Source organism: Olea europaea, chromosome 4 (genome assembly GCF_002742605.1).
Source record: "Olea europaea var. sylvestris chromosome 4, O_europaea_v1, whole genome shotgun sequence".
Classification (NCBI taxonomy): domain Eukaryota; kingdom Viridiplantae; phylum Streptophyta; class Magnoliopsida; order Lamiales; family Oleaceae; genus Olea; species Olea europaea.
Genome location: NC_036240.1, coordinates 17,393,844 through 17,415,559, shown reverse-complemented (window position 1 = coordinate 17,415,559; position 21,716 = coordinate 17,393,844). Strand labels below are relative to the sequence as shown.

The following is a 21,716-nucleotide window of genomic DNA, read 5'->3' as shown; positions in this document are numbered from 1 at the left end:
TCTGCTCTCGGTTTTCAATCTGCGGTGATATGGAAAAGCACCAGACAATGCATCCGATAATGGTTCACTTTTGGTTCTCATGAAAAGGTCAAGATTTTGTTGGTACTTATCCCCATTAATGACGTTAACAGAGAATTCCCAACATATCAGCCATGGGCAGAAGCAACTTGCAAGTTTTGCATCGCCATTTACCTGGGAGCTACGACATTCAAACTAAAAGGTACTTCATAGAATCTCATATGTATCTGCTAATCAAAACATTCTCATACCAAGAGAAGAATTTACTCCACTTCGTTCAAGATGGAAAAAAAATCATGAATGCTACGTTTTGTGAATTTTTTGAATAAACTGATGACAAATCCTTACCTCTTCTTGGTTCTGTTTTCGCCCATCACTAAGATCCTCATCACTGTCTATCTCAGGCGGTTCATCAACATCTTCATCACTACCATGCACTGAGTTTTCTTCCTTGAGCTGCAAAAAACAGGGAGACCAAAAAGTTAAAAGGAGAAAAATTTAGAAAAAACGCAGATAAAATAAATTAATACAAAAAGACTGATCAGAGCTGCAATATGACGTGATTTTAGAAGTTGATTGAAACTTCCATTTAACCCGGGCTGGTATCCAATCATTATAATTCCATCTGTTGCTTAAGATATAATAAACAAGAAAACGGATTTTCTAACTTCTCCACTATAAAGACAAATCATTGATTAAAACCCACCTCCTTTGCATGCCCTTCTGAGAACCTTGGTGAACTGCAGCAGGACGAATAATATTTACTACCATTGTCAGTCTGGTAACCCTTTGACTCATCCACACTACTGGCATGACTAGTACCCCCAGTATCACTGGGCCAAGCACTGATCCCAAAGTTACCGAACTGCAAGTTGACAGATTCAGCTCTATCTATCTGCAATGGTCCATAGGCAGGTGTTCCTACTCCGTTCTCAATAGGCCGGCCCACAATTGGCTTGCCATTTTCATCAATTATGTTAACTGGCCAAGCCTTAGCCACAGATCCATCGTCATTCAAAAGTGCCATCAAATGCCGGCTAGAACCTTTCCTTTGGATCAACTGAAACATTCCCTTGGAACTCAAGGAATTGGCAGCACGCTGATTTCTGTACTCCTCATCAACAACAGTAACTCTGTTTGTGATCGGATCATACAGCTGGTCTCCTGCCTCACGCCTCCTTAGGCAGCTAAAAACTGTTGCATGAATGGCTGCCACACTTTTATCAACATTTGTGTTGTTTATTTTTGGCACCAAATGCTTATCAGCTCGGTTGCAGAGATATTCTTGAATTGTTCTGATGTTTCGTATATATTTAACATACTTGTTTTTAGCAGGATCTAAAGTCATGTACTTAGCACGGACTGCAAATCTTTCCAGGTGTTTCTCCTCATTCGAAATATAAATCATGAAAGGTATGATTGAAGGATGTTTTTTCATAAGCCCCATCTGCATGGGAAAATTGAATTAAGACTAAAAAGCTGATAATGTGCGGTGAAAGATACTTAATATTTGATGTAAAAGTTTCTCAAATGTAAGGCCATATTGATTTTTACCACAAAATTGAGACTTAAATGAACGCCCTCCACCACCACTGATTCTTTCCGTTCTTCCCATGCAGTAATCAACCGATCAAGACTGTCAATTACCATCTCACTTTGCGCTTTAAAACCTTCAATTGCCATCTGCTTTGGACTGATCAAACCAACAGTGGTGGAACATGCGTCAATTGGTGATTTTCCAACTGTAGAACCATCAGATACATCAGTCCTAGCTAGTGAAGAGGTTGAAACACCGGTTAATTTCTTTTCTTTCCTTTTGGCCTTAGCTTCTGCAACAGCTACAGGATCTAAATATTCTCCTGCGTGGTAAGTTGAAGCCCACAATAGTGGATTTTGTTTTTCATCTACAAAGCTCCTCATCATATGCCTGATTGAGTCAGTAGATAATACAGTTGTAATACCCAACCTGCTACCCTACAAAAACAATAAAGACTCAAACTAAATTTTTTTTTGGACATGGACTTAAAGGGGATTACTGCTACATATCACCAAAATTTTATATCATTGCCACGTCTATTGCAAGGAATACAACCATGTTATTTGGGTAGGGATGCATCATCACGGTGGAATAGATCGTTTTTAAAAAAGTAACAAATACTAATCAAACTCATTTACCACATTTTGAAACTAACATTTTACAACTGAGATAAAATGCAATGTTACCGTGCCTTGATGCCTTGATCTCTTAGTTGAATTGTTACATATACTAAAGCAAAGAAATAGCCAACTAAACCTAAACCAGCATTGAAACAATTGAAAGAACTTGCCATATATAGTGCATAACAAATAAATGCAAATATATACTGTATTAAAAGATCACCAATGCAATCATAATCTTGACACCCGTGTTCACAACTGCAACAAACCAAAAACTCATAGACCAAAACCACAAAATTTAATTGTTATAATAGACAAAACTCCAGAAACCAGATACAACAAAAATGGGAAATCAGCGACAGACGGAGAAACTTACAAGCAAAGCAGACAAAGTAGATTTGCCACAGCCACTTGTGCCGCACAATAGTACAGTAACAGATTCCTTTCGTTCTCGGATTCTGAAATAATCACATAACATCATGCAAAAGTAGCAATAAAAGAATAAAGCACAAAACCAACCTCCACACAGTATGTAACAAGTACCAAGAAACAGATTGCAACAACAAAGTGATGTTGGAATTCGGAAAGTGCAAGTGACAAATTCTCACAAGTCAAAAAGTAGAACACATTCTCCGTAAGAGAATTCACACTTTGTAAATAACAAGAACCTATCATTTTGCTTTTCCCTTTTCCTTTTTTTGGGTACATGTATGCATCCGTTCAATTCATAATAAAGCAAGCTGAATCATACCACGAGAATAACTATATAAGTTCTTCAAAAAGATCAAATGAAGGAACAACCTTAAAAAGAACATGCGTTAGTAAATAATAACCTTTTCAATAACAGTCATTAGTTCCACAAGAAACTCTGATAAGGAATCCATCACAAGTACTTTAGGCATACCTCAGATGATGATCCTACCTACGATATCTATAGTGAATAAGTCGCAGGCGGAAGATCCCTTAGAAAACTGGCTTTGGCCAATTTGTATTCTTTGACCTTTGTTTTGTGCATTTTGCTATGGTTGTTCCATATTGTCCGCATTTTTAGGAGAGATACGCAGCATAATAACCAATTGGTGCTCCTTAATTTTGCTTTCGGTTTTGGTTGTTTTTTAGGCAACACTTGTTTACGTTCTGGAATCCATCACAAGTACTTTAGGCATACCTCAGATGATGATCCTACCTACGATATCTATAGTGAATAAGTCGCAGGCGGAAGATCCCTTAGAAAACTGGCTTTGGCCAATTTGTATTCTTTGACCTTTGTTTTGTGCATTTTGCTAATGGTTGTTCCATATTGTCCGCATTTTTAGGACAGATACGCAGCATAATAACCAATTGGTGCTCCTTAATTTTGCTTTCGGTTTTGGTTGTTTTTTAGGCAACACTTGTTTACGTTCGTGTCCATAGGTTGCATCATTTAGTTGGCATATGTGGGTTTTTGTTCATATAGGTTGCTCCTTTTGTTCATATAGGTTGCTCCTACGTGCTTGTTATATGGGTGTATTTGTCATTTATTTTGAAATGTTTTGATCTCTTGGGCCATTCTAGCTCTCTGATACTGTGTGTCAGATATTTTTGTAATCAGAATGGTACCCTCAACATTATGATTTCTACGGAGTTCTATATAATTTCAGTAGAAATACCAAGTTTATAATTTTATGCAAGTTCTCTTTCTTCCTCTTTTGTACCTTTGGAGGCAAGTTTGCTACACATCCCCCACTTCGTACAAATTTTTTAATCAACAGTCGAGTTATGGTTCAACGCCGAACTCCCAAATATATTTTGGGAAAAAAATTAAAAATAGAAAAAGTTTCATTAGTTCTTTTATACTTACTGGCCTTTAAAATTACTTGCGCAGAACTCATAAGGTATCTGATTTGTTTTGTCTTAAATCACGGCCTAGAATGCTGAAAAAGAAGGCATTCATATTTACAGATTAGTTGTTCCAAAGTTTTTGACATGAATACCCAGCACTCTCCTCAAGTAAGGATAAAATAAGACATGATATTAGTATAGGAAATTCACACAGAGCATCAGAAAAAACAATTCTTAGCGTTGCCGCGCTATTGACTCTTGTCAGCAAACTCGAGGGTATGTCAGAAGTCAGAACAAGTCCAGCGTGAACCCCTCCTATTAATTCGCTATAAGTGATGAGTTTAATCAACATTAAATTGTCACTCAATTTCTCATCAAGCTTGTGCTGGAAATACAACTACAGTTAAAAGATAAACTACAACAAGAAAACAACAATTTGATCCTATAAGTTAGACAGAAAGATGTTCCTTTTCAGATTAAGAGCGTTTAATGTCCAGATTAAAGTCAAACTCAATTCAAAATGAGAACAAGACGCTGACAGTACCTGCAAGCCATAGCCAAATCAGCCCTTTGATCTGGGCCCACATACTTGTACTCTGCAAGAGCTTCAGAAGCAACATCTAGGAAATTTTTTCTCCTGATAACTGCAGTGGTGCGTATTTTGTACAACTCAAACGGTTTGCTCTTATTCTTTTCTTCCTCTGAAACTAAATGATCAACAAGATCTGCTTTATCCAAGCAGGTGTCAGCATAATACTCTACCTCCCTCTGGGTATATATTTTAGCATCCTGCTGTGAGACTTCTTCACATGTTGAAACCAACTTATCTGCCAGGCATTCACTTCTCACCATTTCAAATATTCTCCGGCTAATCTGTATAAAACAGGAATTTCAGGATAACGTCAGAAAGATCATTGATGGATTACCAAAACATGTGCCAAAAAACAGACTTAAAAAGGAAATTACAAAAGAAGGAAAAATAACAAAGACACCTGGACTTAATTTGAAACCAAAGCATGATTTTAAATGCAGGCATTTTGACGTGCTCCAACATATATGTAGATTGGTCACATGAATTCAGAGCATATTTCCTAATTCTATATATTACAAAGCATCTTCATTAGGATTGGATCACCAAAACTCTGACTCATGAAAATCCAGAACCATGCCAATAATAGCATATTAAGCGTTATAGGTTTTTATATGTTCATTGACTTGGCCAATGAAGACATCAATTTTTTGAATGCAAATCACTACAATTCCAATTGCTAAGCCATATTATTAATTCATAAATACTAAAGCAATCATATCAATGATACATGTACAATTGATATATGGAATGTCAGATCCGCCGAATATACCAATGGTCATAACCACAAGAAATATAATGGACATCACATCCATCCATAACACATTTTGAGGACTGGTCCATTTTGGTAATTCTTAACACGTTATAACTAAAAAAGAAGTGCATAACGCGTCGTAAATAAGAACATCATGTCAACACTACAACCAAGATTCTCTGTTCAATCAAAGATCTCAAATTCCTGATTTCAGGAAAAAAATGTATATCAAATTCCTTAGGTCATTTCTTAATCTGATTATTCATTTCACTCACGCCCACAAATATGGACAATCATACGCAAGTATCTGCACATATGCGAGCACACACTCTGTCTGTAGTTTTCAGGCGACGCATGTGGACAAAGAGAGACGCTATTCTGTAAGTTTGTTAAATTTGGAAAGAAGATTTAAAATATCTTTTTATGCAATAAGGAGGGGAAAAAAGACCTTAAAGGCGTGACGAGCCTTGCATCCCATGAGTTGCAAAGTGCTCTGTAGAACGGAACGCGTGTATCGAAACGAAGTATCCTTCTCCGTTTCCGCATCATCCTCTACCACGATTATGTACAACAGCTTCGCCACACCCATCCCCTCCGCCACCGCCATTCTTCCACCTAATTCAACCAACCGAACATGCAAAAACAAAATAAACTCATCATCCAATTCATAATCATTCATGATTCAAATCTGAAATCCAAAATCAATTCTTATTATCAAAATGCAGGTAGAAAATCGCACCTGTAGAAGACAGTCTCCAGAATAGAGCTATCCAGATAGAGTTTTAGTAATAATTGTAGAGAAATCGATGAAAATGAGGAACTATGGAAAGGAGGAGGATAAGATTGTTCCGAGGCGATCTGGCCATTTGCACCGCCACCCGCTTCCACGCATCGCAGCTTCTATGCCTCCACGAAAAAGTAGTCAGCCCCCCCGCACCCCCGGTCTCTAAACAAGGACGAGGCTAATTGAAATGACGATTTTGGGGCCTAATTTGGAGGATAATTACTTATGAGAATGATGGCAAGTTTAGTAATTTCGAAAAAACATGGTATCAATTACTTTGTTTGACCACTTATCTTTGGTCGGGGGTCATATTAATATTAAGAAGTAAAAACATTGAAAAGGCTAATTAAGAAATTATTAAAGGGTTCTCCTACTAATATTACTATTTAGAGCACTTAAGTCCTCAATCAATATTTTTTATAATTTTCAGATCTTAAAACTTTTAATTTCAGTTCAATTTAAGTACATATTAAACTAAAATAGTCAAATATCTCATAAAATAAAAAATATATATACATATAGTTATGTGGAAAAAGTCTTGTTTACATGTTACAAATCTAATTTAGNTCAAATATCTCATAAAATAAAAAATATATATACATATAGTTATGTGGAAAAAGTCTTGTTTACATGTTACAAATCTAATTTAGGGGAAACCCAAAAAATATTGATTTATTGTTACGTCTATTCAAACTTAACAATATAAAACCAAAAAAAAAATAAATGAAGCCCTTGTGGTTGATATTATTTTATTGGTCGGCAAATATTTTATGGGCCCATGCGAAAGGAAAAGAGAAAAGATTCATGGGACAATTTATTTTGTAGGCCGCCACAATCCGACTGAATACGACACGGGGAATAAGGACTCGCGTGCAAATACATTTTTGAATAAAAACGAAAAATTAAAATATAGGCATGGCAACACGGTTACGGCGGCCATTCTTATCCATCTTCAGTCAAATATTTTTGTCTTTTTGTCCCGCTTCTATACCCAATTAAGATGGGGCAAGACAGCGGTATGTCACGACTCGCTCGATCTTGGCATAAGAAGATCAAAAAATTTAAAATGTTGACGACTTGGGGCTAACCGGAATATTCTAGACTCCTACAAGTGCATGAAGATTGCTAGAATATGGTGGGACATTCTAGAAGCCTACAAGCCCCTCACTTGGTGGATTATTCTAGATCATCCTAATTTAGTTCATAGATATTTTAATGTAGATATTTGTATAGATAATTCTAGATGTGTAATCTAGACCGTTGGATAGAAAAGATCCTAGCCATCCATTTGAGGAGGCTACTACTATAAATAGGTTGGTAGGATTCATTTGAAGGATCAAGAGAGTGAAGTTGTAAAGAGTACCCTTATTCAATACAAAGCCTTCTTTGTAAGCTCTTGTGTTCCTTCATTGTCCCTTTCTTAAAGTGTTCTACTTAGTGCCTTTCTAAGACATCAACGCCAATCGGGAGGCTGACTTAGTGTAATAATCGCGGGGGCGGAAGTTGAAGACACTAAGGCCGCACGGTGCTTGGAGGAAATTAGCAAGTTCGTGACAGTTGGTATCAGAGCCAGGTTTGCTCACTTACTATCGTTGGCATGGCGGAAAAAGATGTTGTGAGATCCGGCATTTCGGAAGTAGAACATGATGAGCGGGGTCGAGAGGTCGAACCCCAAACCACGAGTAAGAAAACTCGACAAACTCGAAGTAAGAGCCGACCACCAGCCCCTACCGGTGGATCTCTTGAGGAAGTATTTCTCAATATGGGGGAACGCATTGAAGTAGTGGAGAATTCACTCTCAACCCTTGAAGCTCACACCTTGGAACAACTTGATGATCTCAAGGAAGACCAAGGCGCTTTAAGGGAAGAATATACGAGGTTGGAGGTTAAGGTCATGGATGCTGTCAAAGCGATCCAAGACCAAGTGAACAAGCTTTGCGCGGATATGCAAAGTGGCCTAGACGCTTGTAAGAAGGCGTCAACCAGTGCGGGTACTAGCACGATGCTAGCGGCTCCAAGGATCGACTATCCAAAGCCTAGGGAGTTCGATGAAAAGCGAGATGCAAAAGAGCTAGATGATTTCCTATGGCGATTGAAAATATATTTTGAGGGCGTGAACATTTTGGATGAAGCTATTAAGGTACGTACTTCGACTATGTATCTTACGGACACCGCGGCTCTATGGTGGCGACATAAGCACGCCGACATAGAAAAGGGTGCTTGTAGGATAGATAATTGGGATGATTTCAAGAAGGAATTGAAACGCCAATTTTATCCCGAAAATGTAGTATATGAGGCCCGTAAAAAGCTTAGGGAGTTGAAACATAAGGGCACTATTCGTGATTATGTCAAAGAGTTTACTACCCTTGTGTTTCAAATCCCGAGCATGTCAGATGAAGATCTATTGTTTCACTTTACCGACGGATTGCAAAATTGGGCGAAGCAAGAACTTCAACGTCGGGGAGTGAAGACAGTAGACGAGACTATTGTGGTGGCCGAATCTTTAACCGAGTTCCAAAGGAGCACGGATTCATCAAAATCTTCTAAAAGCTTTAAGAGTAACTCGGCTAAAGGCGGGGGAGAGAAGAAAGATTACCATAAGTCATCATTCTTCAAAGGTGGTAACACTTACAAACCTTCCCTCTCGCGAAAAAATTATGAGGAAAAGAAGAAGGTCTCGACGGGTTCTCAAAGTGGATGCTTCGTGTGCAAGGGGTCACATTTAATGCGTGATTGCCCTAAACTTGGCACATTGGCGGCTATGGCAGAGGAACGGGATTCATCCTCTCGCCAAGATCAAAGGACGGAACATTTTAGTTCATTGCAACTTCTTAACGCTCTCAATGCTAAGGTCGTCTCGGCTTCTAATAATGAACGAGAATTAATGTATGTGGAAGCTCAAGTAAATAGTCGGCCCGCACTAGCAATGGTGGATACGGGAGCTACCAACAACTTCATTACTGAAGATGAGGCTAGAAGGTTGGGCTTCACAATCACCAAAGGTGGTGGTCTTATGAAAGCTGTGAATTCTCCATCCACGCCCCTTGGTGGCATAGTTCGAGGAGTGGAAATTCAATTAGGCACTTGGCATGGCCAAGTGGATTTTTCGGTGGCTACAATGGATGATTTTCGCTTGGTTCTCGGGTTGGATTTCATGAGGAAGGTCAATGCTATTCCTATGCCTTCCTTTGGCTCGGTTTGCATCTTGGAGAGGGGTTCTCCATGCATGGTTCCTACGGTAGCTAAGACGAAAGCAATAGGGCAGCTTTCGGCCATGCAACTAGCAAAAGGGCTAAAGAAAGGAGAGGCGACGTATTTGGCAGCCTTAAAAATGGAGGACCAAGTTGAGGAAGTTGTGGGTGACGATAGTGTGCCCGAAGTCATCAAGAATGTCCTTGAAGAAAATAAGGACGTGATGCCGCCGGAGTTACCCAAGAAATTACCACCTAGGAGGGAGGTGGATCATAAGATTGAGTTGGAATCGGGTGCCAAACCACCATCCATGGCACCCTATCGGATGGCACCGCCGGAGCTGGAAGAACTTCGAAAGCAATTGACGGAGTTGCTTGACACAGGGAGGATACGACCTTCGAAGGCACCTTATGGCGCTCCGGTCTTGTTTCAAAAGAAGCATGATGGATCGTTACGCATGTGTGTAGATTACCGTGCACTCAACAAGGTAACATTAAAAACAAGTATCCTATTCTTTTGATTGCTGATTTATTTGATAGACTTGGTAGTGCAAAATATTACACAAAGGTGGATCTACAAAAGGGATATTACCAAGTACAGATTGCAGAAGGGGATGAGCCTAAGACAACATGCATCACTCGATATGGCTCATTCGAATGGTTGGTAATGCCTTTTGGCTTAACCAACGCCCCGGCCACATTTTGCACATTGATGAATAGGATTTTCCAACCTTACTTGGACAAGTTCGTGGTGGTATACTTGGATGACATTGTCATCTATAGCGATAACTTGGAGGATCACGCAAAACATCTCCGAACGGTGTTCCAAACATTGCGGGAGAATGAGCTATACATCAAAAAGGAGAAATGTTCCTTTGCCAAGGAGGAGGTGCACTTCCTTGGACATATCATTGGCCACGGGCGCTTGAAGATGGATGAGGCAAAAGTAAAAGCAATCAAGGAGCGGGAAGCACCAACCAAGGTAACCGAACTTCGTTCTTTCCTTGGTCTAGTTAATTATTATCGGCGGTTCATCCAAGGCTACTCGGTGAGGGCAGCCCCACTAACGGACCTATTGAAAAAGAATAAGACATGGGATTGGTCCGAGAAATGTCAAACGGCCTTTGATGATTTGAAGGCGGCCGTGATGGAGGAACCGGTCTTGGCATTGTCGAATTTCACCAAGACCTTTGAAGTACAAACAGATGCCTCAGACTTTGCTATCGGGGGTGTCCTAATGCAAGAAAGGCATCCTATTGCTTTTGAAAGTCGTAAGCTCAACGACACTGAGCGTCGGTATACGGTGCAAGAAAAGGAGATGACGGCTATTGTTCATTGCCTACGAGTGTGGCGTCATTACTTGTTGGGCTCAAAATTCATCATCAAGACGGATAATGTCGCTACTAGTTATTTCCAATCACAAAAGAAGCTGACTCCCAAGCAAGCACGTTGGCAAGATTACTTAGCGGAGTTTGACTATGTGATGGAATACAAGCCGGGGAAGGTGAATGTTGTAGCCTATGCGTTAAGCAGGAAGGCGGAGCTTGCAGCCATAAGCCAAGCCAAAGGGACGTTGCTTGATTTGATTCGGGAAGGCATGGATCATGATCCCTTGGCTAAGGAGTTGGTAAAAGCTGCCCAAGAAGGAAAGACGCGACGGTTTTAGGTCGAGGACGGCTTACTCTACACTACGGGGCAGCGTATCTATGTTCCTAAGTGGAACAATTTGTGGCGAGATATCATCAAGGAGTGCCATGATACAAAATGGGCTGGTCATCCAGGGCAGAAACGCACATTGACACTACTTGAATGAGCTTACTATTGGCCGCAAATGAAAGACATGGTGGTGCTCTATGTAAAGACTTGTCTTGTGTGCCAACAAGACAAGGTGGAAACAAGGTCACCAGCGGGTTTGTTGGAGCCTCTACCAGTCCCGGAGCGTCCATAGGACTCTATCACCATGGACTTCATTAGTGCCCTGCCTAAATCCGAAGGGTTTGGGTCAATAATGGTGGTGGTTGATCTTATGGCACCTTCATTCCTGTCACCAAGGATTGCACAGCGAAGGAAGCCGCAAGGCTATTCTTCAAGAATGTTGTGAAGTATTGGGGGTTACCGCGGAGCATAATAAGTGATCGTGATCCCCGATTCACGGGTCGGCTATGGACGGAGTTGTTCAAACTCCTAGGCTCGGACCTACACTTCTCTACAAGCTTTCACCCTCAGACGGATGGACAAACAAAAAGGGTGAATGCTTTGTTGGAGTGCTATCTCCGGCACTTTGTGAGTGCCAATCAGAGAGATTGGGCCAAGCTCCTGGATATTGCACAATTTTCCTACAATTTACAAAGGAGTGAAGCCACGGGGAGAAGTCCATTCGAGTTGGTGACAGGACAACAACCACTAACACCCCACACTTTGTCCACTTCTATTGACGGAGGGAAAAGCCCCGGGGCATACAAAATGGCTAAGTCATGGGAAGAGTATGCCGACTTAGCACGATCTTGTTTAAACAAAGTCCGGAGGCGCATGAAGAAGTGGGCCGATAAGAAGAGACGGCCTTTGGAATTTAAAGTTGGCGACCAAGTCCTTGTGAAAATATTACCTCAACAATTCAAGGCATACCGAAGTGTGCACAAAGGCTTGGTACGGAGATATGAAGGGTCGTTCCCGGTGATAGCTAAGGTTGGCAAGGTATCTTATCGCCTTGACCTACCTAGCACTTTAAAGATTCATCCCGTCTTCCATGTGAGCATGTTGAAGCCATATCATGAAAACATGGAAGACCCTAGCCGAGGGGAGTCACAACGGGCACCTCCGATTGTGACTAAGTCATTTGACAAGGAGGTTGATGAGGTTCTAGCAGATCGCATTGTTCGAAGGCGTGGAGTGCCTCCTTGCCAACAATTTTTGATAAAGTGGAAGGGATTGCCCGAGTCCGAAGCAACGTGGGAAAGTCAAGAAGACTTGTGGCAGTTCGAAGACAAACTAAAGCATTACGCGGCGACGAAGGCGTCGCCCAAATAGGCAGGGGAGGATGTCACGACTCGCTCGATTTTGGCACAAGAAGATCGAGAAATTTAAAATGTTGACGACTTGGGGCTAACCGGAATATTCTAGACTCCTACAAGTGCATGAAGATTGCTAGAATATGGTGGGACATTCTAGAAGCCTACAAGCCCCTCACTTGGTGGATTATTCTAGATCATCCTAGTTTAGTCCATAGATATTTTAATGTAGATATTTGTATAGATAATTCTAGATGTGTAATCTAGACCGTTGGATAGAAAAGATCTTAACCATCCATTTGAGGAGGCTATTACTATAAATAGGTTGGTAGGATTCATTTGAAGGATCAAGAGAGTGAAGTTATAAAGAGTACCCTTATTCAATACAAAGCCTTCTTTGTAAGCTCTTGTGTTCCTTCATTGTCCCTTTCTTAAAGTGTTCTACTTAGTGCCTTTCTAAGACATCAACGCCAATCGGGAGGCTGACTTAGTGTAATAACCGCGGGGGCGGAAGTTGAAGACACTAAGGCCGCACGGTGCTTGGAGGAAATTAGCAAGTCCGTGACAGGTAGCCAGTGGCGAATCCAGGGCTGAAAGTCAGCTAGGGCGGACGTCAACCATTAACCATTGATCGTTGACTCAACGATCGTAATAGTGATGTCGTTTATTAAAAAATATAGATTCCTAAATCTAAATTCCCGTTGACTCCACGATGTAATAGCATTTCATTTACTTTTCCTCTATTCCCTTGTGTACAAACTACAAACATATGCACACACACAAACAAGATAAATTTAGTGAATCACAACCGTTGACTCAACCATTTTCTCCATTAATTTTGTCACTTATCCCTAATTTCCTAAATCTAAATTCCCAAATCACAAATCATTAATCATTAACCATAAATTATAACTCATGCAAAAACTAATTATAACTCACAGAACAAAAACTATAAAAAAAAAAAAAGGACAAACAGAGAAATATAGCCTAGTAGCCGACAGGGAAAATGGCGCTCACTAGTCACCAAGAAATCGGTCGACCACCAGTCTACTATCCACCACACAAGAACAGTCCACACCACTTGCTCCTCGTTGATTATCGTCACTCGTCATAGACCACAGTGTGCGTATTGCCTCTGCTCATCTTCACCAACGTTAGTCCGCCACTGCCTTAACTTCATTTCAATTGTGGATTGGTCATTTGGTTTTGGTGGAAATATATCCATGGTCTAGAGATTCCAATCCAGCCGTCCAAGGACTAGGGCCATTAATTGGGCCTTTTTTTTTAAAGGCCCATCCCTCTTTGACCAAAAATTGGAAAAAAAAAAAGAAAAGAAAAAAAAAGTTAGACCCAAACCAACAGGCAGTGCACCAGTCATCTTCTTCACTCTTTCCAATCCTCTCCTTTCTTCCACTGCAACTGACGCCCGCTCTTTGACCCAAAAATGGAAAAACTAAAATAAAAAAAAAAAAAGAAAAAAAAAAGTTAGACCCAATCCATACCAACAGGCAGTGCAACAGTCATCTTCTTCACTCATTCCGATCCTCTCCTTTCTTCCATCGCAACTGGCGCCTGGCGACTGAAAGTTCGGCGGAGTCCAACACGCGCGGCCGCGCCCCCTCGCCGGGTGCTGGCTCCGTCGCTGGAGGTAGCCCGTAGGGTCTACCTCGTTTATCGTGCCATTTATTTTCGAAACCCTCGGAGAGAGGAATCGAACATCTTTCAGGGAAGATATCCACTTTGTTTATTATTGGTACACTCATTAAAAATAGGATTGGTTGCAATTTGACTAGCGCGGAATTCTTATGTTCAATTCCAAATGGGTGCACGCCAATGGAACACTCCAATAAGTCTATTGATTTTTTTTTTAATTTTAATTTTTTAAAATGTTTTAAACATGTGAAATTGTTAATTTTTTTCTCAAATGGTAGAAAAAATCATATTTCCTATAGAAAATGATGATTTTTAAATTTTTTTTTGGGATAGAAAATTTATTTTTTGAAATGAATTATAAACGAGATAGGTAACGAGTTGGGTACCATGTTTTTCGTACCCCTCCTACTCCCTGTCTCAAGGCAACAACACCATCCTCTATACTCGATTAAGCGAGAAATTCCCACCTAGTTTGGAGCGGTGCTCCCATAGATATCAAGTACAACAAATTTTATTGTCATCCCTAAAGGAATCTGTCACAATATTATTCTAAAAACTTGCGCGTTATTTGTCAAAAAATGATGTGTCTTCTATGTAGGTAGACTCTTGATAGAAGTGTAATAATTTAAAGTCCCATAATGCTTTAACGTGTTTGTTTCAAATAAAAAAAGAATAAAAGAGAAAGCAAAAGAAAAAGGACATCTCCCAATGCTTAAAGCAAGGTATCGAAGAATTATTCTAGAAGTACATAACCTCCTACATAATGGTGTCCATTGGCCAAGCGCCCCCCTATTGGAGGGGTGCCTGTGCCCCTCCAATAAGGGGTGTCGAGTGTTCAGTGTCCTTATATCTCCCTTTATGTGCCTCTAGAATAACCCGATATCGAATATGAATGAAATATTTTGAATATATATTATTTGATCAGGAGCTCTAAAAATGGGGGAATTTAACAGCAAAATATGCTGAAATGGGTGTGAATTTAAAGAAAAAAATTATTAATTACATCGTCGTCATTAGGAAATTACAATTTTGTACTTTTTTTCTTTCAAAAATTTAAACAAATAATAATTTTCATTAAAGATTCTATTAATAGATTAACCCTGTTTGGTAGAAATTAAAATTAAGATTTTAATTCAAGTCAAAGTCAACAATTAATTTTAATCATACATTTTATGAAATTCACAACTTTTTAGTCACACATTTCAATAATTTTTATCAAAATTTACTAAAAGTCTAATTTTAATCCATATCAAATAGGGGCTAAACAAATTATACCTTGCTTCACACTGTATTTTTCAAAAGGCAATTTAGGATTAAAAAAAAATGAAAAGAAAAAGTAATTGTATCTTGGTCCAACTCTCTAAAGTCAGTTGAGAAATATTTCAGTTCTTCCTCTCTCCCGTCCACTAGAAAAAGATTCATATAGATTCTAATATTCTATAATAAATTGGCCTGTACCTATGTGGTCCCATTTCCAAAAATTTCCCCCTCCAATTCAAGTCTATATCGTAACATCTTCTACTGTTCATTGGTGGAGAATATTCCACTAGACATGTCGAGCGAGTTGAGATAAACTAAATCCTTGTTTGATGGGAATTGAAACTAGATTTTTAGTAAATTTTGATAGAAATTAATGAAATGCGTAGTTGAAAAGTCGTGAAACCCATAAAATATGTGATTGAAACGAATTGTTGATTTGACTTAAATTAAAATTTAGATTTTAATTGATACCAATCAATGGCTAAAAGTCCATACACGATGATCTACTGTTTACCTATTAAGATTTATAATATGTGAAAATTACACCACACCTACTTTAAAAATTCAAAATTCTAAAATTAGATTGGATGTTTTATCATTCAAAAATCATATGTTTTATTAATTAATACACACGCACATATAAATTAATTAATATACTCTACTTCATTCCAAACCCTAATTCATTTTCTTCTTCCCTTTCTTCTCCCTATTCTCATCTTTCTCACCACACTCTATCCTCCCTCTCTGTCGACGGCGTCGCTCTCAGGAAGACGCCACCACCATTGCGCTCAAGACGCGGCCATAGAGCTTTGTCGCTCTGAAGTGGCAGCGCCACTACGAAGATGATGCGGGCGCTGCTGTGCGCGGGTGGTGGTGATTGAATTTGGTGAGGATGCACGTTTGTATTGCTTTGTGTGGTGTGGTACGATTTGGGTGTGTGTTTGTGGTGCTGTATGCGGTGCAGTGCGATGTTTAGGTGGTGGTGGTGCTGTGGGTAGGTGTGTTGTGTGCAATGGTAATGTCGACGTGGTGGTGGCTCGAGTTGTGTCAATGATGTTGATCAGTTGTCAAGCGGTAGTGGGTGTGGCTTTGGCGATGGTTGTGTTTGACGACAGTGTTGTGTGCGGTGTGGTGGTGGGTAATGGTCACAATGGTGTTGCTATCGGGAAACGGGAAGTAGTGGTGGTGATTTTGGCGACAGCAGTGGATTGAGGCTGCTAATGGTGTGGATTGAGAGTTGGTGGGGATGGATTTGGCTGCGACGACGGTGGCCATGGTAGCAACGATAGTGGTCTAATAGTGATTGTGGGTAGGGCGGTAAGATGGTGGTTGTAAGTATTGGTGGTGATCACAAATTATTTGGCTGAAAGTGACCATTAAATTGGTTAATTCGTTACCAATAAATAATACGTGATCAATAAAAAAGATAAAGTGTGACAAAAAATAATATACAACCTAAAAAATTGTTACTTTGTGATCGATAATTTGACAATTTATGACTATATAATAAGTTGTGATCGATAATTAAATTGTAACTTATAAATTTTTGATTTGTGACCGATGAACAAATTGTGATTTATAATTTTTTTTAATTCGTAAAATAATTTGTCACATATAAAAAAATTTATTTGTAATCGAAGAATAATACGTGACTAACAAGATCGTGAATTTGTGACCAAATTGTAAGATCTGTGGCCTTAATATATTTAATTAATAAAATATATAATTAATTAATTAAATCATAAATAATTTTTATTAAATATTTGATTTTTGAAATTTGAAACTTTTATTCTTAGTTATGAAGTTGGTGATACTTATCTTCTTACCTATAAATTTTTCTCTCTTATGATTCGATGTTCTATTCTAAAAGGTCAATTTAAAAAAAAAATTATAAATTATAAAATATTAATAAAAAATGTTAACTTTATTAAGAGTAGTTCAAATTTTATATATTGTCTCTATCTGTATTTCGTTATTTAATCAATGTATTGTATCTTTTAACATCTCCTCACAAGATTGTCACTAGTTACGTTTTAATAGGATCAAATTAATTGTTTGAGCTTAATGCATTCTTACAAGGGGAAAAAAAATCATAAACCAGGCTTTAAGTATGATTACTTCAAATATTAGGCCCAAAGTTCTAAAATGCAAAAATAAGGTTTCTGTTAATTAATTAAGAATATTTTATTAATCAAGTATATTAAAATCACATATATACGATTCATAGTCACAGATAAGTATTTAAAGGTCATAATGTCACATATTACGAAATTAATTGGTCACAAATTTTTTTACCAGTCACAGATAAAAAATATTATACGTTACAATTTTTTTTTATCGGTCACAAATTTTCAAATTAGTTGGTTACATATTATTTTTAAGTCACAAGTAATCAAATTTTTAGCTCACAGTTTACTTGTCCGTCACAGATTTGGTCACAAATTATTTTTAAATTACAAGTTATAAAATTTTTTGATCACAGATAACCAAATAATTTGTCACAAACCACCATCACTCGCCACCAACATCGCCCTCACACCATCGCTAGCACTACAACATCAACATCATACAACCATCACCACCACCGCACCACCGCACCACCACCACCACCACCACCATAGCTTCAACACTGCCAAAAGGTATTGTACACAGTACCAGCAACACCACCACACATACCATCGCAAGTAGATCACACCAACTCATCACAGACTCGCCAATACCCCCAAATCCACCCTAAATCCACCGCACCACCATCAACATCATCCACCACCGGTCCACCACCAACACCATCAACATCTATGACTTTTACCGTTCAATGTTCGGGAATGCAACTGGTCACTATTCTTGCAGCAAATCGTCGTTCAACGTTCTGCAAAATTGGTTGTCATCTTCGGTCTGAAAGGCAATGGCGCATCACATCTTCTCGACGGCGATTCTTCACCCAGCGACGCTAATGAAATTATTGGAGTTTGGAGAATTGGGTGGAGATATTTGGCCGCCGAGCTCCTAGTCGGCGATGACTACGGGTGGCAACAACGGAAAATGATTGCCGGAATGGTACAGACGGGAGGGAGAGAGGCAAGGGTGTGTTTGAGCGAGAGAGGAATATGAAATGAAATGAATTAGGATTTTAATATATAAGGACATGATTTGTGCACAATAAAACTTCATTCCAGACTATTGAACTGTGATCTTTAAGTACCTGAATTTATGTAATTTCCACTTCTTACAACATATTAAGCTGAGTAAAATTAACTGGATTGGGCCTTAACTGTTTGTAATTAGGCAAGACTGGGCCTGGATCAAAATTCAGTCGGGCAAATGAATTTCCCTCCCGAAGCGGAACGTCTTGGATTATTTTCTTCTTAGTTGCACTTTGACTGTTCGACATATTGCCTCAGAGAAGTTTGCCGCGAACCTCACCAGCTCCACCAACACTAGCCGTGAATGATAACCTTGTGGATCAGTAGTTCATTGAGCAATTATTGAAGATTTCTGGCTGCAAAGGTGTGATGACTTTGTTGGTAATTGAGGGTTTTGAATTGGTTTTTGGTTTGCTGTACTGATTGAAATTTTGGTCTTGTGTTCTGAATTGATTGAAATTCTGGTTTTCCTTGAGTTGTAATCTGATACTCTTTAGTAAAAACCTAAAGCGGTTCACTTCCCACTGAAAAAAAAGTACACTTTTTGTTATTTGAATTCTTTCCGAATAATTCTATTCATCTGTTGAAGTTACGTGTTTTTCTTATACTTAGTTTTAGGTCATGTTATTAATTTTTATTTCAAATTGGTTTCATATGGATCAGATTGAATGGAAATGGTAGGAGTTTAAGCTTGAAACTTGTATGAGGCATTAGAGAGTCATGCCCATTTTCGAGAAAGATTCAACATTTTTAGCATATAAAAATCATCATTCGTTTTGTTTTTGCCATTTCTTAGTAGCTTATTTCATCTACTGGGTGTTCAGAATTAAAAAGTACCTGGATATCAGTAAATAAGCACGATTTTTCATGTTTACAAGTTTTAGAGTCCCCTGGTTGTATGTTCAACTCTCACTGAGTTAGAGAATATTCATATAATAAAGTCAGATTCCAACGTCAAAGTTCTAACACTGAATATAAATAACATTGATTTCTCTAAGCTACTAGGTCAGGCTTGTGATCTTTTGCTAAATTTCCAGCAATTCGTGCCAGAAACTAGTCATCCAGATCCAATGAAGGAGATTCTTATATGTATATATGCTAAGTAAACATAAAAAGCTAGTCCAAAAATTAATAAGCATGACAACATAAGTAACAGTAACTTTGGGTATCTTAAAATGCTATAATCATCTGTGATACTGCCTTTAGTTATGTGTTTGTATCTACATTGTAGCACTTTCTTACTATACTTGCAAAATTTTTACCGATATTTGTTCTATTTCTCTTATAGCTAAATTTGTAATTTCGTTATGCTTTTTTACCTCATGCAGGGTTTTTTTTATCTTCTTTTTGTTTTTCAACTTTTTCTGTAGTTTCTTGTTTGAAATTTTCATTTTTTCTTGTTCTTTCTTCATATGCAGTCTTAACTTTGCTCAGGTTATTGCGTTAAAAATCAAAGTTCAAAGAAACAAGCATAGAGAAGACAAAACAAAACTAATAGAAATATTTGAATCAATGTTTGTAATTTTCGTGATGCTTGTTGTTTGTCGTACGACTTATGGTCCTTACTTTTCTTTGTCCTTTTTCAATCATATTACCTAGCAGTTATAGTTTATTTGTGTGCCTACAGATATGAATATCCAGTTGGTTTACACTAAGTTTGATAATGGACATCTTGATGCTTCTTTTGCTTGCAAAATGAAAAAGAAAATGATTTCATAATGAGTTTTTTCTTATGGTTTTGTAGTGTTCAACTGTTGATACACTCCTACTTCAAGTTCAATATTTGGTTTTTGAAGATCCCAAGTTCTGATTTAAGTAGTGTTCAAGGTTTTTATATTACATGTTTATGATATTTTTGTAGTCTTTTCATTTTCCATATTTTATATGCATATTAAAGGGTAAGGCTCACTATGCCCGCTTTTCCCCTTATTGTTTTTCTTGTACTGTTGAAGTTCTCTTAAAAAGTTATACAAGCCCCCAGCTGACCAATCCTGGATCCGCCCCTACCTCCATTTAATCATCAATTTCACTTCAGTATCAGAAATCAGAAGCCTTGATTACACACTCATGAAGCGTCTCTTGTGGAGCTCCATTCCCAATTTTAGATTCTATTCATCGTCGGTTCAAAATGTGCTCGAAACCGGACACATTCTAAAGCAAGCCAGGATATTCTCGAATTTTGACATTATCCAATATTCAAAGCTGACAAATGACTCCAATCCATTGCATTTTGATCTTGAACGTGCCAAAAATGCTGGTTTTGCTGATCTTCCAGTACCTGGAATGCTCGTGGCTTCTTTGTTTCCCCGAATCATCGCTTCCCATTTCGTAAGTAATCTTCTGTTCTTTCCTTGTCACACCCAAAATGTTATTTGTACACTTCACTTAATTGTAAGGTCAATCATTGACGAAATGTTATCTTTCTGATATGTTGACATGATTTTTTACTAGGCAAGTGTAGCATACATTTATTCATTGCAATTTGTAGCCAGGGGCTGTGTATGTGAAGCAAACTTTGGAGTTCCGGTCACCGGTTTATTGTGGGGAGGAGATCAATGGGGAAGTTCAGGCAAGCAATATTAGACAAATGAAAGAGAAATATATGTTAGTACTGTGCTTCCTTTATCATCCTAAAGTTTTACATCTTTCTCAGGAGTCATTAATTTGATTCATTGGCATTTTATCTGTGATTTTTTAGGGCGAAATTCACTACAAAATGCTACAAAGATGGAGGAATTCTTGTAATTGATGGTGAGGCCACAGCAATATTGCCTACTCTGGCCATGAAACGAACTTGAGGAATGCCGCAATGTTGACCAACTGGACTGCTCAAAACAAGGTCGCACCTCCACTATCCTAGCTGATTTTTTCAATCAATCAATTTAAATGGAATCTCTCCTATTCCCTGGTTAAATCATACATTGGATGTTATTAACATATATATCCATGTTGATTGATTGGACATGGATATTGGAAGTGTGCCGTGGAAACAAATTAAGGATCATTGGCTAGTTTCTAGGAATGCCCGAGCAAGGTGGCATTGAATAATTTGCTTCAGTTACTTGAGATAGTTGGGAGTATATATTGATGGTCATATTTGAGAAATTTTGAGTAAATGTATTTATTCAAGACATATCCACATAAATAAATTGATATTATCGAGTGAGGAATGTTACTTGAAAATTGCTATGATTATATGCATGTCAATCTGCATTATTAGATATTGCAATATTTCCATGGCATTGCATGAACAACTAGGGACACCGTACCAAATATTCAGCAGTATGCAAAACAACACTCTTAATTTCCATCCAAATCATATTTAACCCTTGTTTGAT

General features: G+C 38.4%; 3 protein-coding genes across 7 annotated transcripts; 2 read left to right on the top strand and 1 right to left on the bottom strand.

Moving 5' to 3' along the window:
- Positions 1-239: 239 nt before the first annotated feature.
- LOC111393849 (P-loop NTPase domain-containing protein LPA1 homolog 1-like) lies at positions 240-6,273 on the bottom strand. Its single transcript, XM_023019583.1, has 7 exons — positions 6,079-6,273; positions 5,788-5,954; positions 4,541-4,869; positions 2,552-2,633; positions 1,573-1,992; positions 725-1,465; positions 240-474 (listed from the first exon to the last, which is right to left on the bottom strand). Exons 2-7 carry the CDS (start codon positions 5,944-5,946, stop codon positions 322-324), a joined length of 1,884 nt encoding a protein of 627 aa, XP_022875351.1. The 5' UTR covers positions 5,947-5,954; positions 6,079-6,273; the 3' UTR covers positions 240-321.
- A 1,447-nt stretch (positions 6,274-7,720) lies between these two features.
- On the top strand, positions 7,721-11,127 carry LOC111393107. The gene is made up of 3 exons (XM_023018504.1): positions 7,721-9,774; positions 9,855-10,941; positions 11,032-11,127. The coding sequence occupies exons 1-3, from the start codon at positions 7,721-7,723 to the stop codon at positions 11,125-11,127; spliced, it is 3,237 nt and encodes a 1,078-aa protein (XP_022874272.1).
- Positions 11,128-18,443: 7,316 nt separating this feature from the next.
- On the top strand, positions 18,444-21,544 carry LOC111393847 ((R)-specific enoyl-CoA hydratase-like). Of its 5 annotated transcripts, none has more exons than XM_023019581.1 (4): positions 18,444-18,742; positions 20,331-20,706; positions 20,867-20,982; positions 21,077-21,544. In XM_023019581.1, exons 2-4 carry the CDS (start codon positions 20,446-20,448, stop codon positions 21,174-21,176), a joined length of 477 nt encoding a protein of 158 aa, XP_022875349.1. In that variant the 5' UTR covers positions 18,444-18,742; positions 20,331-20,445; the 3' UTR covers positions 21,177-21,544. The 5 variants fall into 5 exon arrangements, with proteins under 5 accessions (XP_022875349.1, XP_022875347.1, XP_022875348.1 ...); XM_023019579.1 differs by having other exon boundaries at positions 20,123-20,706; XM_023019580.1 differs by having other exon boundaries at positions 18,444-20,205.
- The last annotated feature ends 172 nt before the right edge of the window (positions 21,545-21,716 follow it).

Coding starts and splice junctions, on each gene's coding strand:
- LOC111393849 (XM_023019583.1), bottom strand. CDS start 5,946: ATGGCGGTGGCGGAGGGGATGGGTGTGGCGAAGCTGTTGTACATAATC. Junction 4,870..5,787: donor AGGCTCGTCACGCCTTTAAG/GTCTTTTTTCCC, acceptor TGTTTTATACAG/ATTAGCCGGAGAATATTTGA. Junction 2,634..4,540: donor GATTTGGCTATGGCTTGCAG/GTACTGTCAGCG, acceptor TGATTATTTCAG/AATCCGAGAACGAAAGGAAT.
- LOC111393107 (XM_023018504.1), top strand. CDS start 7,721: ATGGCGGAAAAAGATGTTGTGAGATCCGGCATTTCGGAAGTAGAACAT. Junction 9,775..9,854: donor CATGATGGATCGTTACGCAT/GTGTGTAGATTA, acceptor TTTATTTGATAG/ACTTGGTAGTGCAAAATATT. Junction 10,942..11,031: donor ATCCCTTGGCTAAGGAGTTG/GTAAAAGCTGCC, acceptor TATGTTCCTAAG/TGGAACAATTTGTGGCGAGA.
- LOC111393847 (XM_023019581.1), top strand. CDS start 20,446: ATGAAGCGTCTCTTGTGGAGCTCCATTCCCAATTTTAGATTCTATTCA. Junction 20,707..20,866: donor GAATCATCGCTTCCCATTTC/GTAAGTAATCTT, acceptor TGCAATTTGTAG/CCAGGGGCTGTGTATGTGAA. Junction 20,983..21,076: donor CAAATGAAAGAGAAATATAT/GTTAGTACTGTG, acceptor GTGATTTTTTAG/GGCGAAATTCACTACAAAAT.